The sequence below is a fragment of the Centruroides sculpturatus genome, unplaced genomic scaffold, assembly GCF_000671375.1.
Source record: "Centruroides sculpturatus isolate CEXI.00-Female unplaced genomic scaffold, Cexi_2.0 scaffold1255, whole genome shotgun sequence".
Classification (NCBI taxonomy): Eukaryota; Metazoa; Arthropoda; class Arachnida; order Scorpiones; family Buthidae; genus Centruroides; species Centruroides sculpturatus.
Genome location: NW_019385385.1, coordinates 45017 through 60479, shown reverse-complemented (window position 1 = coordinate 60479; position 15463 = coordinate 45017). Strand labels below are relative to the sequence as shown.

The 15463-nt window shown below is 29.2% G+C and overlaps 1 protein-coding gene across 1 annotated transcript in view; it reads left to right on the top strand.

Moving 5' to 3' along the window:
- LOC111638391 overlaps positions 1 to 15463 on the top strand; it is a 40659-nt gene that overhangs the window by 17361 nt on the left and 7835 nt on the right. Inside the window, exons 3-6 of the mRNA XM_023384091.1 lie at positions 4573 to 4676; positions 7029 to 7394; positions 7463 to 7639; positions 7728 to 7853. Of these exons, the coding sequence (XP_023239859.1) occupies positions 4573 to 4676; positions 7029 to 7394; positions 7463 to 7639; positions 7728 to 7853 (773 nt within the window). The remainder of the gene's footprint in view (positions 1 to 4572; positions 4677 to 7028; positions 7395 to 7462; positions 7640 to 7727; positions 7854 to 15463) is intronic.

Genomic DNA, 15463 nt, shown 5'->3' with positions numbered 1-15463 from the left:
TTCGACTATTGAGTAAATTGCATCTTTACGAGTTATCTGTTAAATATGATGTTTCGATTTATTTTGTCAAAATATTCTGGATAATTTTTGTTCATAAACCAAAAAGATTATTTTTATTTAGTAAAAAAACAAAACAGAATAAAGTAATACATATTTTAAAGTTTTATAGACAGTGAAATATATTTTCTTATATTTTCAACAGTAATATTTCACTTTTTGTATCAGATTATATAAGAGAAAAAGCATTTATCGCCCGTATAAACAACTCTTATTTATATGTTGGTAGTCATAAAACAAACTGCTTCTTTGCAACTAGATCACATAATATCGGAGTCGAATTTCATCCAAATATTTTAAGCTTTGAGTTATTCTTTTCTTTCATAAATATATATTTTTGTTTGTCACTAACATGATGGCTAAATCATTCTGGGCGGTCATCCAGTTGTCAACTGGCATCTACTCATTCTTCCATAAGAATAAATCCAGTTTTATCACGATATATCTTACTTGGAAATATCTTATAAACAAAACGAAAAATGTATTGGGATCTTTTTCGATGCAGATGAAAAAGCATGTGATAAACGATTCTCGAATCAAAAATTGTTGCATTTTTGCACGTATCCAATTCAAGAAACTTGTCATTGAAGCACTTACAGAAAAAATGGTGTTATATTTTCTAGCAAATGTATCGATTTTTATCAGATTTTTATCTACGATAATAAAATTATGTAATATTATAGTATATTATCTGGTTCTAATATTAATTAACTTGTAACTTATTTGTTGCTCTTTAATCTTGCGTATTATGCGCCTGCTTTATTTATATATTGGTTTTGCTGTATTATTTATGTGTTTGTTGTTTATCGGATACACTGCAGTGTCTGAGTGTTGTGCTGTATAGACGCAAGGTTGTGAATATATTGTGTATTATAGTATACATATTACATTTATTGTTATATATTTTTAATGATGTACACACAACAACAATATGTTTATACTATATTTTTGTTTCGTGCTATTTTATCTTTACTTCACATGCTTTTATGTATATTGTGAATCATCTCATTTATGTGCATATTGCTTCATTTGCTTTCGAATATTTTAATTTTATATTTATTTACTTATTTTATTTTTGCCGAATAGACTGACATATGCAAGAACAATTAATTCATAAAATTTTAGTTATTGACTGATTATTTGAAATTTTAAAGTTATAATCGAATTTAATTTTTATTCTAAGTAAAATCTCCTGAGAATATAAATAACTATTTTTTCTAAGATTACACTAATTAATATCTATAATAAGCTACTCTATAATTAAAAATACTTTTTTACCTAATCAAATAAGCTATTTTTAAAATTAAATATGCAGTTTAGTCAAAGATCTTTGTATTAATTTGTCTAAAGATTAGAACTCGTATTAAATTACTTTAATCTATTATTTCTGATATTTACATAATTGTATGTAAACAGAATGGATTAATATTTCACTGTTTGTTCTTAATAACAGAATGGTTAATATTTCACTGTTTGTTCCTAATAACAGAATAATTAATATTTCAGCCTTTTTACAAAATGGCTAACGTTTGTGTCTTACAAGCAGAATAACAAACATTTGTTCTTTAATAGAAGTTATGTAAGCTATGTATTTCACCATTTATTTCTGTTCAAGATGGCTGCTGAGAGATTATTTTTAGTTGTAACCGAGCCGAACGTGGGAAAAATTTTGTTAAACGTTTGTTTCGCACGATTTACCAGAAGCCGATTTCCATTCGCTTTTAACGTAACATTTTAGGGCGTTACGCTACTGTTATTGTATAGACATCGTGATTTGGCGTCACGTTTAGATCGGCCCCGCCTCGGTTGCTATTGCACCTGGTTCGTCCCGATTTCTTTCACCTCGATACGATTTTCTCTACGCTTTTGTATTCTTACGAACTTGCGATTCTGACATTAACACGTATAATTAACACAAATTATGAGGTTCCGTGAACGGAAGAGAAACGCAAATCGAATACAAAATGGCCATTTTGTGGCATTGTATATTGGTTACGCACCAAATTAGCAATTGTTATTTATGCTTCAATTAAAGCTGAGTAGTCTGCGCGCTATTCAACATCTGCAACAACATGACGTGATTTAAATTAACCAATACATTTGTTTCAAACTTGTTGTTTTGAAGAAAGGTTGTACAGATCGAATACTAAGAAAAAAATTTATTGGATTATATATATTCGAAATTATGCTTAAGAGACTTAAAAGTAACCTTTGAATCAATGTAAATTATGCTCCAGGTTTTAAAAAAGTAAAAATAACATATTTTCTTATAAAATATTATGTATGTTTATATTTTAACGTTTTTCATAAATTTTATGGTCTTCAATCTTAATTATATGAGTTTTAATTATTAATTCTCAATTAAATTAACGTAAATTGCTAGTTTATGGGTTATTTAATTATGTTATAATACTTAAACAATTTTCTTTAACCGTAATGTTTTGATGTCTACAAACTGCCCACACAAATTCGTTTTAAATATTTTATTTTTATACTATCAAACCGCAGCGAAGATGGAATAATTCAATAGTAAGCTATGATTTTTGAATTTTAGTTATACTTTAAAATTCCAAATTTTAGTTAACCGAATAATTTTTCTCCCCCTTTCTAAACTTTATTTTGCATAAATAAATTTTAAAAAAGCGATTCTACCAATTTTATGAGTCAGACTTTATTTGTAGATCGAATTTTTATGTTGTAATAAATTTATTATTAGACTGGAGTCGATGAAATTTTAACGAGTTAAAGGATATTCGGGAAAGGAAAAAAAGGGAAAAATGTAAGGAGTGTTTTCTCGATCGAATACTTTTTCTAGAAATGATCGAATCTTAAAATAAAGCCAGTGTCACGCTGGCGTCGGTATCAATAAAAATGGGCAGTTTATTTATCTATCGGATCATAAGTGCAGTAAAAGAAGACGAGCAGAATGGCGAATGTGTCATCGTTCCCTCGTAAATCTAACGGTTGATCGGAAATGCTTCGTAATTGGTCTGCGGAATCACATGACCACAACAATACTGTTATAAAATGACGTAAAATAACGGCGCTCTGGTAATTTATCGGAAGATTAGATAAAAGACCGTTTAATTCGAATATGGGACACAAAATTACTAAAAATTACATCACCCACTCGCTTGTTTCTCTTCCTATCGCTCGTTTCACCTTTAATCCGCTTATCCGTGTCACGACATACGTTAACGGGAATCCTATTTACCGTATCTACTCGTCCATCGCTGACATTATAAAAATAATACCGTAGCTTTTCTTTATTGCATTTTCTAAACCACTCAATTATCCGGTTCTTGGCTCGGAGGACACCAGATAGGCTGACTCGTCCATTGCCCACGTTCGCTATGACTGAGTCGTATTCTACGACATTTATGATTTAACTTGTGTGAAACAATCTCAAAAATATATGTAATAATGTTTAAAATATGGTGTTAACTAATCTCGTAATGTTACGTTTTGAAGTGTAACGAGCGATGACAGAATTAGGTCATTGCCAAAGAGCCACACGGGGATTAAGATGACCTAGTAAACAAGCGATAGTTTAATTAAAACTTACTTCTACTTCCTTCCTGAGGAAATTAAGAAAATTAATCAAAGTTTCCGATAGAGAATAAGTAAATACGTTTGCGTAATTAACGACAGAATGCCAAAACGTGTCGCATAATGGATAACATAAAGGAAAAAAAAAATACTGATCCGGGTTCATTTTTAATAAAAGGTGTCGGGTAGAGAGAGAAGGTCGAGAAGTTTAACCTTCGCCTTACAGAAGAGAAAATGAAATTTTTTGATATTAATGACACACTCCCTCGGCTTCACGTATTTGCATTTGTTATTGCTGGAGTTTATCTCGAATGACACTCCCGCATATTAAAATTAAACAGGGGAATAATCACGGCACAAATCTCATAAATCGTCTTTCTGAATGTGTTCTCTCGAATTTATTTCGTTAATGATAAAATTACAATATGGAGTGTTTTCTCTCTTCGTCCGTCCATAACTTATTGTTGGCAGTCGATACACAAGAGGTTCCTATAAATATATATATAAGAGCGGCTCCAAATATTAATGTTTTCTATCTTATGTGTTATTTTTTTTGTAGCCAAGCATACGGCTCATTTTTTTTAACACATTCATTTTTATTCTAAAAGTGCCGTTCTTTTATAATCTTAAATTCAAATAGTAATGTATGGAATCCATTCAGAGATTTTTTGTTTGTTTTTTTTTATGGTGCTTTTGCATAATCAGACTTACAAGACAACTTGTAGAATAGATGAAGCTACGGTTTTGCAAATAAATTAAATTCACGAGAGAAAAAGTGTGGAATTAATTTTAAAAAAAGAATTTCTTCTCTCTGTTAAAGTATCGAACGTTGGTAGTTTCAATCTGTTTCCGCACACTACCTTCTAATTGGACTTGTGTTGTTACTATATTCGATCCAAGCTAGAACTAAGTTTTTACAGAATCCTCGAACTAATGGTTTTCTCCTTTTCTTCCTTGTTTTCCCAGGTGTTCGGGATTGAACGAGTGCACGTACAATTTCGTCGAAGATATGAAAGATAGAAAATGCAAAGCTCAAGGGGCAATGGTTATACTTTATGATTGCGTCAGAGGTAAGTGCTTTTCTGGTTTGTTTGTGTTGTCAAACAAAATTGCTCTAGTCGTTGTCAAAAAGGAAAGGAATTCTTATGCTCCAGTCCTTGACATAAAGGAACTCGATGATTGGATGGCATCGTTCGATTGTAACTGTGGGCTAAGGAGAACGCGGAACCCAGTTAAGGTCATATTCATCGTTTCATATCCGTTCGATGCACGTGCAAGGACACAGTCCAATCAAACTACTATGTTACTCTCAGTCACATCGCTTAAATTTGGCGTGTTAGACCTAAATATAAATTTGTATTTATTCTTAACATTAACAACCAGATTTTTGTGGTCATAAAACTTCAAATTAGTTCATTTTACAAAACGGAACTGTAAACAGGTTCACCACAGAGATATACAATGAATTGAAAATCTCATATTTCGATGGCACAGTCCTTCTTTTTATGTTGGTTGCCATTGTTTGGTCCCTTTTAGGTTATGCGGTGGATGGGGGTAAGTTCCAGCTCTATTGTATTGTACGATGTGTCACTTTGCCAATACTTTCATTTCCTCCTCTCGAGAGGCGCTTTGACAGCTGTCTTTAAGAGTACACTTGTCCTTTTTTCCAATACAACGGATTGAAGTTTGTTCTTTTGTAATAAAAAATACTTTTTTTTATTTATAAATTCGTGGAACATTAATTTTTTTGTGTAGGCCGAAGGGAGATATTGTCATTGGTAGCAGTGCAAAATGAACGTTTTACATCTTTATCAGCATTTATCGCACAAGTAAAGACATTTAATATGATCACATGTTGTCCTCAAAATTTGGTAATTTATGATACTGTAGTAATTATATTAATTTTATTTTCTTTAATTTCCATTAAAAATACATCTAATTTTATATAAATACAAATTAATGAGGAATAAATTACATATAAATTTTTACATAGTTTCAATTACATCATTACAGTAGGCCTAATTGAGTAATGATGTCCAAAAATAGACATGCCAAAAATAGTAAATGTCTGGATTGATTTATGTTGATTTAATGTATTGAATGGTTGTTCTCTTTATTCAATTTAAGTTAAACCACATTAGTTTAAAGAGTCATTCATGAGATATTTTTCTATTCAATTTTGAATGCAGATACTTGGAATATCTTATTAGGTCATAATTAAATATTTGTTGAGGCGTAATTAAAAATTTTATTCTTTCTACTTGCAAAAATTAATTAAAAAAATGTGGTTTGTTCTTTTTATATTGGAGATACTTTAAGATGTATATATAATAAGAAATAATATATAATAAGAAGAATAATATAAGTAAGTAAATAAATAAATTATATATAGTATATAGCATATATATATATTATAAAAATATAAAAATAAGTAATTTATAAAAGTTATGAATAAGATATGAATAAAGAAAAAATAAATCTGTATAATTTATTTTTTCTTTATTCATAACTTATAAATTACTTATTTTTTTAAAATAGCATTTTATAAATCGATTTTAATGAAAGTTTGCTTCTTAAATGCTATTTAGGTTAAGAGAAAAAAACTAATTTTTTAATTATATATTTTTAATAAATAAAGTTTCAATACTAAAACGAGTTGAAAAGACATTTAAAAATATATTTCTTAATATTTAAAGAAGGTTATTACTCTTTTCAAACAAACATAATTTCAGTAATCTAATTTTAAGAAAAATTATTCTATTATTTAATTGAATAATAACTTCCAATTAAGTAATAAAGTTACTAAAGAATTTTTTTGCTATATTTTTCATATTAAGTAATTGATTGCCATTACATAATTTAAAGGAAAACAAATTTATATGAAATGATTAGAATTCGATTAAGTTATTAAATTACGTTTTTAATCAGTTCTAAAAAAACCTTAAACAAATGAAAAATGTTTCGTTTTATTTCAAACTTCTACAAAATTGTTTAGGAATATAGTTGTAAAAAAGTATACAATTTTTGCAGATTTCTTCACATTTTATTTTATTATTTCGGTTCGTTATCTAAACCTTTATCTTAATTTATTCAGTTTGGATGATCCAAATCTTGTCCGGAACGTAAATTTATTTTATACGTAAATAATCGAACTTTCTCATTAATAAGAATATATTCATTATTATTTAGAGACTGCTTTATACGCATCCATAATCGTATGCCTTTAATTAAACTCAATACTGAAGACGAATAGTTACACTATAGTCGCATCATTTAATAATTTATGAAAACACAAATAATCTATATTAAATTACAATATAGCTTAAATTTTTCTAAGTAATTACGAACTTTTTAAAGCTATTTGATAAGATATAAACGCAAAAAAAAATCGTGAAAAGTATTTCGAGATATTTTTTTTTCAGAATCGTGGTTACACAGGTATTGCAACACGCATATAACGGCCACCGAGGGATACATCATGTCTCCCGGTTATCCCTTATATTACCCTCAGTTGTCCGCCTGCAATTGGAATGTAGAAGGTGGAGAGGGACAAACTGTATTAGTTTCGGTTCTCCACTTATCCATGTCGTTGCCCAGTCAATACTACGGGCGTTATGTCTGTCACGATTCTTCTATTTCGATAATGGAAGGAAGCAACAAACTGTTTACTGGATGCGGAGAATCTCTTGAAACGTTGAAGGCTATCGAATCCGAAACGAACGAGATTTCCATGCAGCTATTTTCGTCTTCGTTTACTCCCGCTAGTGGATTTTTGTTTTACTTCAAATGTAAGTTTATTGATTTTTTTTTTTTTTAATGAGCACCCATAACGTATAAACTTTGCCTTATTTTACAGTACAAGGATGTGCTACTTTACCTGCCCCACTTAACGGTCACTTGGTATATCGAAACGGAAGTGTGGCTATCTATAATTGTTGTAGGGGTTATCTCTTCAATGATACATTAGAGTCCAGTCGTACTCTGCAATGCACAGAACAAAATCGTTGGAACAGTAGCCTGCCAGCTTGTCTGTGTAAGAACATTTTAAAAATTTTATTTTATTTATTAAAGTATTTTAAGAAATATATAATTTAAAATTGGAATATTTTTGAAAATTATAGCTTTAGAAGAATTGGGAGAAACTCATAATCTTACAGATTTTTCAGAAAATCTTTTACTGCCTACAAATACAACAGAGAATGAAGCTTTGGTGGAACCAGTAGTATCTAGTGATACATTTCTAGAAGGTAATTACTTATATCATTCATTATAATGATATAATCATAATCTATATATGTAATTATATATATTTATTTGAGATTCTTGCTAGTGATATAGACCTAATATATCCTTCTAACAGAAACTAAATTTTCTAATCTGTTTAATGGAATCATGAGAACATTATTCGTAAAAGGATTAACTCACTATTTGTAAATTTATTAAATTTAATATTCTGTTTACAATATACTAAGTGCCTGTGACTAATGCTAATCTTTTATTTTGAATTATTAAGAGGGTAACAAGCTAGTATCAGTATAAAATTATAAACTTTTCCTAAATAAAAATAAATTTTCTTTCTATAAAAATTTGCAGAATTGTAAAATTTTGCTTACTTTTACAGTACAAAAATCCAGTTTTAAAAGATACTGCAAAACTGGATGTGATTACAATAAAAGTGCTTTTAATCCATAATCCTTTAATATCTGTAATCCAGTTAAGAGAAACCAAGTTATTATAAAAATAAATGTTCTTATAATAAATTGTCCAGTTTTGCAGTATCTTTTAATCCATTTTTAACTAGAAAATGTGTGCNGGATGTGATTACAATAAAAGTGCTTTTAATCCATAATCCTTTAATATCTGTAATCCAGTTAAGAGAAACCAAGTTATTATAAAAATAAATGTTCTTATAATAAATTGTCCAGTTTTGCAGTATCTTTTAATCCATTTTTAACTAGAAAATGTGTGCTAAGTTTGTGTGGAATGTGATCTTTTTATTTATTTAAAAATTTTTACACAATTTATTTTGGAACGGTTTTTTAATTATGGAAATACAAAGCAGTTTTTCTTATAATGCATAGTGTCCATAGCTTTGGGTATCTTTGTCAAAATGTGTAAATTTATTACTAACAGTATTTTACAATTTTAAATCATTATTCTACAGTAGAATATATTTTAATTTGAGAAGTCAGTTCTTAAAAGGAATACCTGAAAATTATCTTTCTCTTGGTTACTAATATCAATTGATTTTCATTAAAACTATATATCATTTGTTCACTGTCTAAAACAACGGTTCCCAACCTTTTTCGGGTGGCAACCCCTTTTTATAAAAGCCAAGTGACCCGCGACCCCGATACTATAGAAAATGGCATATTTGGTAATTTATGATACTGTAGTAATTATATTAATTTNAATACCTGAAAATTATCTTTCTCTTGGTTACTAATATCAATTGATTTTCATTAAAACTATATATCATTTGTTCACTGTCTAAAAAGTCTAATGCAGCTGATTCCTTTAATAACTAAAATTTAAATCAAACTGCAGCTTATTTCAGATAACCAAGAGTTAATTAATTAAACATAAGAAATTTTTTGGTCAAATATCTACCTTTAGCTTAAGACATTTAACAGTTAAGAGTGAATACAACTAAGCAACTCCATGTAAACGTGATGCCAAGTTTTGTAAACTTTTATGGCTGAAAACTAATTGCTTTGTGTTCATTTGATAATTTTAATTGTTATTCTCTATGCTTCATGGTTTTATAAAATTATATTTCACTATTAAGTGTAATCTATTAAAGAATAACAACAAAATGACAAAGTTAGTTTCCAAGAGGTTTGGAGGTTACACAAACAATTTACCAAAAATATGAAAAGAAAGTTTAATTAATTTTGTGAAAATAGAAATGCAGCATTAGCTTCTTTGTACATAACATTTCTATTTATTTATATATCTTAATTACTAGAAGATAAGAAAAGTAAGAATTTCTTTACATTATTTTCACAATAACAAAAAATAATGAAACTAAGTAAATGAAAACAAAGTGCAGTAAATGAAAACAAAAACAAAGTATTAATTTTACAAATTAATAAAATAACCTAACAATATATAGGTTTTTAATCACATTTTCATATTTTTTGGAATGTTTGCCATAGTTTACAAATTAATGTTTTAGATACAATATCTTTTGTAAAGAGTAATATTGGTTGGTTAATACAGTCTAAAACAATACAACACACAAGGGCTATTTCCAAATTCACAAATATTTAAATTAATAAAATATTTTTCCAACATAAAGAATTTTTTTATTATATTTATTCATTCTTATTTTTCTTAGTATTTGTCCTGTTTAGGAAGATCTACATATCACATCTGATTTCTCCATTTTGTTCTGTTTAGAGTATTAACTCTTCTGTAATATGATTTTAATAACAATAAAAATTAAGACAATTAAAATTTATTGTTATTAATTTGTAATTATATATTTTCAGTTAGGATAACAAATAAAGCCAAAATGATTCAAAAATCAAAATATATCAATATAAATTTTAACCATTGATAAGTCAATTTTATTTCTTCTATGTGCTAGTTGCATAAAATATGAGATACCAATCTATATTTTCTAATTAATTACATTATTTTTCTATAATAAACTAAAGTATATAATTTACAAAAAGTTAAATTTTTTATTTCTGTTACTATGTAAATGGAAAATTCAGTTGTCAATTATTATAATACTGTTTTCTAATGTTACTTTAGGTTAAAAAATAATTATGCATTTATAAGTATTATTTACTTTGTTTAAGATTAATCTATGTTTGGAACAAACTAAACCTTAAAATATAATAATAAGAGATTTTGTTACTATGAATTATTATTTAAAAAATTCAATATAACACAATACCAGTTGTATATGAAATCTTACAGAAATTTAAAATTATATTGATATTTACATCTTACATGAATAATATATATTTTTTAATTTTATATAATTAATTGTATGGATTTAATAAGAACTGAAAGATGCCATTTTATTGCATCTTTAAGTTGTAAGCAAAAAAAGAAAAAAATTACTTTTTCATTTGGTAAATGAATTATATTAAAGATTTTAACATGAATTATATGTAATATTTATATAATTTTTTAAAATATGAAATGTTATGAATAATTTTATGTTGCTATCATGCATTTAACTTATATATACAAGGCCATTGGATGGAGGGAAAGATGCTTCAGCCCCATAATAGAAAGTGATGGTCCACTGCCATGATCTACTAGTTTCTTTACAAAGATTTCACTTTCAATGATCACCTATTATTTCAAAAATTTTCTAATTTCTAAATCTCTCTGGGTAGAAATGTGTTGCAGGGGAAGGAGGAAGCAATACCTTAGGGCTAACACTTTCTCTGTTTGTCTGACCAAATCAATAGACTTTCCTTTATGGAAAAGGCTATTTGTTTGGTCTTACAGTTTTGCATGCTACTGAATGATTTGAAATTAGAATTGTGTTCATAATTGTGTTCAGATCAACAAAAAGTGGTTTGGCCATGGTCAGGCCTGTTCCTATGTCCTTGATATAATAATGGTACCATAATCCTACAGAAATTATTGATAAAGAACATATTCATACTTGATTAAATGATATCAACATGCTTAGAATATTTAGTTATTATATCACAATGAGAAAATTATTCTATTTACTCAAACTTATTTTTGAAATTAAAGATTTTATGATGAAATACTCTAAACATTAAATAAAAAAGAAATTGAAACAAGCCAATATAAATTGCTTTTAATTTTCTTATTCCTAGTCTCTATTCCAGAAAACAGTTTTATCTTGTGTGTGTAAGTAAATGAAAACAAAGTACAGTAAATGAAATAACAAATGAAAAGTAAACAAATATTTTGTTTATAGTAAGGATATATCTATATATAATCTCACATTATAGTGAAAATACATAAAGTAATTTAAAAGAATCAAAATACTGAGTTAAATCACCATGCACTTGCATCTATAAAAGAATCATTATACATGCAGATAGATCATAATTCAACCACTATAATATTTTATTTCTTACAAGTTAGTCTTTTATTACAATAGTTTTCAATTTTATGATCATTTCTTTGCATTGAAAATTGTCAATCTGCCAACCCAGAGCCTTTAAAGAATTTAATGATCTAGACTCAATTTATAATTCAATTAAATTGTTAGTTACAGATATACTTATTTTTCCAATTAGTATATCTAAAATTTATAAAAAATATGTAAAGATATTTTTTATTTTGGGAACACATCTATTTTACTTTTTCATGAAATAAACTGACTTTTATCAAATTTTATTTTTTATGATGCTTTCTTGAAACTAATTAAATTGCACTGATATACATGCAGGGGACACCTGTATATATCTATATGAAATACAAAAACATTCATTTAATTATTTAAATAATAAATTTATTTTATATAAAATTGATAATTATGAATTTACACATACTATGATATGTTTCTATTCCAATATCATAATTTCATAGTTAAAATTTACAGAATTCTTGATTCTATTCTTTGATGATAAATGGTGAAATATTTAACAAACTTAAAAAGTTACCAGCAAAAAGTAAAATCATGCCATTAGTATATCCTAGACTAAGTGCAATTTGATCTAATTCTCTTATTATTATTACAATAAACATTAGTATCAGTTTCAAAAGTGATTTCATATTTCATACAAATTTGAGAATTAAGTATATTTATTTACATTTGAAAGAACCAATTTTTATTTTATTAGATTTATTACAAAATATGTTAATCAATGTTAGTTTGAAATTTTTGATTATTTCAATGATAAATATTTTCACTGAATACAAATTTTATCAGTAAATGAAGACTTCTGAAAATAACAAAAGAATATTAAATATAATGGAAGCCATAGAATTAGAAAAGTAAATGGATTAGATAATACAGTTTCTGGTACTAAATTTATATTATATATTATAGCAAACATTAATACAATTAGTATTGACACAATGTACTGTTCTGTGATTTCCGAGGTATTGTGAGACCCACCATTTCCCCAAAATTTTCATTATTATTGTAGACCTGTATATATATATATATATAATCTTTGAATTATTGTTAACATTATAATTTTAATTTTAATCATTAATTGTGTTTTAAGCTATATATATAGCTTAAAACACAATTAACTGATTATATAAAGGGGGGATATATATGTATTTTATATCCCCCCTTTTTGTGTTTGAATTCATCAGACAATTGTTAGCTATCAGACAAGACCCACATCTCAAAGATGTGTGTTTGAATGCAACACCGTTGTAAAGGAATTTTGCCTATTTTTCCAATTTTAGGAATCCCTTTTCTAAGTTTTTAATAATACCAGTTTTAATAATGACAGATGCTACTCTATCCATGTCATGTGGATGCATATAATTCTTAATAGATAAGACAGAAGGACTAAAGGATGACCAATTGTGCTTAACACAAATTACCTCAACTTCCTCTGGAACCAAAGTATGATTGGTTAAAACAAAGAATAAAATAAAAGGGAATGACAAAATTGGAGACAGTGAAGGAGAAAGACAAAAAGGTGAAGAAGAAAGGGAGAGAAAGTGAAGGAGAACAAATGAGAGAGAAGTGAAGGAAAAGGAGAGAAGAAGAAAAAGCAGAAAGAAGAGAGAAAAAAGAAATAAATCAACACAGCATGCAGAAAGGAAGTTAACTCTTTTCCTGGTATGTTGTGAGTTGTGAGACTCGGATAACCCGCTAGGTACCCCTCGTTTTACAAATAGAAATAGGNTGATAACGGAGAAAAGAGACAGATAGGACGTCGATATAAGTCACAGTTATGATTTCACAGATTCAAGACAGCTTGATAGCCCGAACGGCCCCAGGCTTTCGCCCGTGCACGCTAAGTGACTTTCATTACAAGCATTTAGCTTTTCGAAGTCTATGACAACAATTATTTGGCATTGACGGCCGCGAATTTCGCGCCAATAAGCTGCTTCGACTCGTTCAATTATGTTATCGACTCAATTTCATATTTATTTTCACATTTTCACTTTGCGGTCCTTCTCTGTTCTTTCTCCGTTATTTACACGTGTAGGACATTTCATTGCTATCCACATTTGATATCATCACTTATCACATACTGCCATGATGCTCATGCCTGTCCGCTTCAACTGTCAAGAATTAACGCGATTAGCGAAACATAGTGACAGCGGGCCAATAGAGAGCGGGGTCCTTGCCATAATGTGGTTTGTGCGCCAATTTTCGTACATGCGATAATCCAGCCGAATAGTTTGGCCGAATATTCGGCTATTCGGCCATGCTCCTGGCCGAGTATTCGGTATTTGGCCTGAGGCCGAATATACTATTCGTTACAACACTAATATATATATATATTACTTAAGTTTAATGTACATCATTTAGATTACAAAATATACTGTAGAGAGTGGGTGGAAAAAACTATGCATTGAGAAACCCACTATTGTTTTCATAATAAAATTTGTGTATGCATCTACATCAATGGAATTTTGTAATTCCTGTATTAGTGATGTAGGCAGTGACCAAGAGAAGCCACTTGTGCAGTGGCAAAAAAAGATGGCCAACTGTTTATCTGTTCAGGAGTGAGCACAGATTACTGCATGTTATGAGATGTGGAAAATCAGTGAGTGTTGTGCAGAGATGGTGGCTGTAAAGGTTGTCTGTTAACAGAGTAAGGTCAAAAGTCACATGGCCTTGTAAATTACCCCCATCTGCATTGTTTATTTGTAAACAGGAGGGAGAACAAAGGGAGTGTCGCTCTGTTTATTGGTCTCATGGGCGGTTGGGTGAAAGACCGTTTACCATATGCTAAACTATTAAAGAAAAAAAAAAAAGAAAATATAAAAAAAAAAAGCAGATGTTGGCAGAGGACTGTCGACATCTTGGAAAGCTTCAGATGGAAGGAAGGATTATGATTGGTCAGAAGTTTCCACCAAACAAGTCCTTAAATAACGGGACGACGGAAAGAGGCGGAGAGCATGGCAAGAAACTGGATGTGGTAGTCTCCAACACTTAGATAGCCTGCAGAGCTTAGAGTGTCTCTCCTCTTAGAGAATCCTCTGGGATGGGTAGTGTAGAGATGGGAACAGACCACGCACTTGAGCCGACTCCATCAGGCGACTAGGCCCCAGAACTTAGTAATTCCAGAAGAGGACAACCTGTTGATTTAATGTACTACATTTCATCATCTTGCATATACAATGTTTCTAACTCGTGTAATGTACATTTTGGTTTGTAAATAAACTGTAAATAGTGTATAATTTGAGTGTGAAGGCGTGCTTTTCTACAAACCAACTTAAGAACATTTCTTAAGTCAAAGAATCAACTTGAGTCAGATATTTGTAAGGATCTTCATGGACGCTGTAGTCAAAACAGCTTGGTAGATCTTCACTGTGGCATATAGTGAAGGGACATCAGTCCACAATCCATCCAGAAACAATCAAGAATTGTCACTCGAAGCTAATGACTGCAGGTTTAGTTGTGGATGCACAGAGAAGTGGCCATACATCACATCCACATCATGATCCAGACCTCACATCCTGTGACTTTCCTCTAGAGCTAAGCAAAGGAAGAGATGTGCTGAACAAAACCTCAAACACTGGAAGAATTGGAGGCACAGATTTGTGACATTATCACCAATGTTCTACACAACTTTCTGTAGAAGGCTGTAAATACCATCCCTGGTTGTTTGAGGAAGTTAGCCTACATTGAATTTTACGGTATGCATCCTTATTTCCACTTAATAAAGTACATGTCAAATAATTTTCATCATCATTGCATTAGAAATGTAGA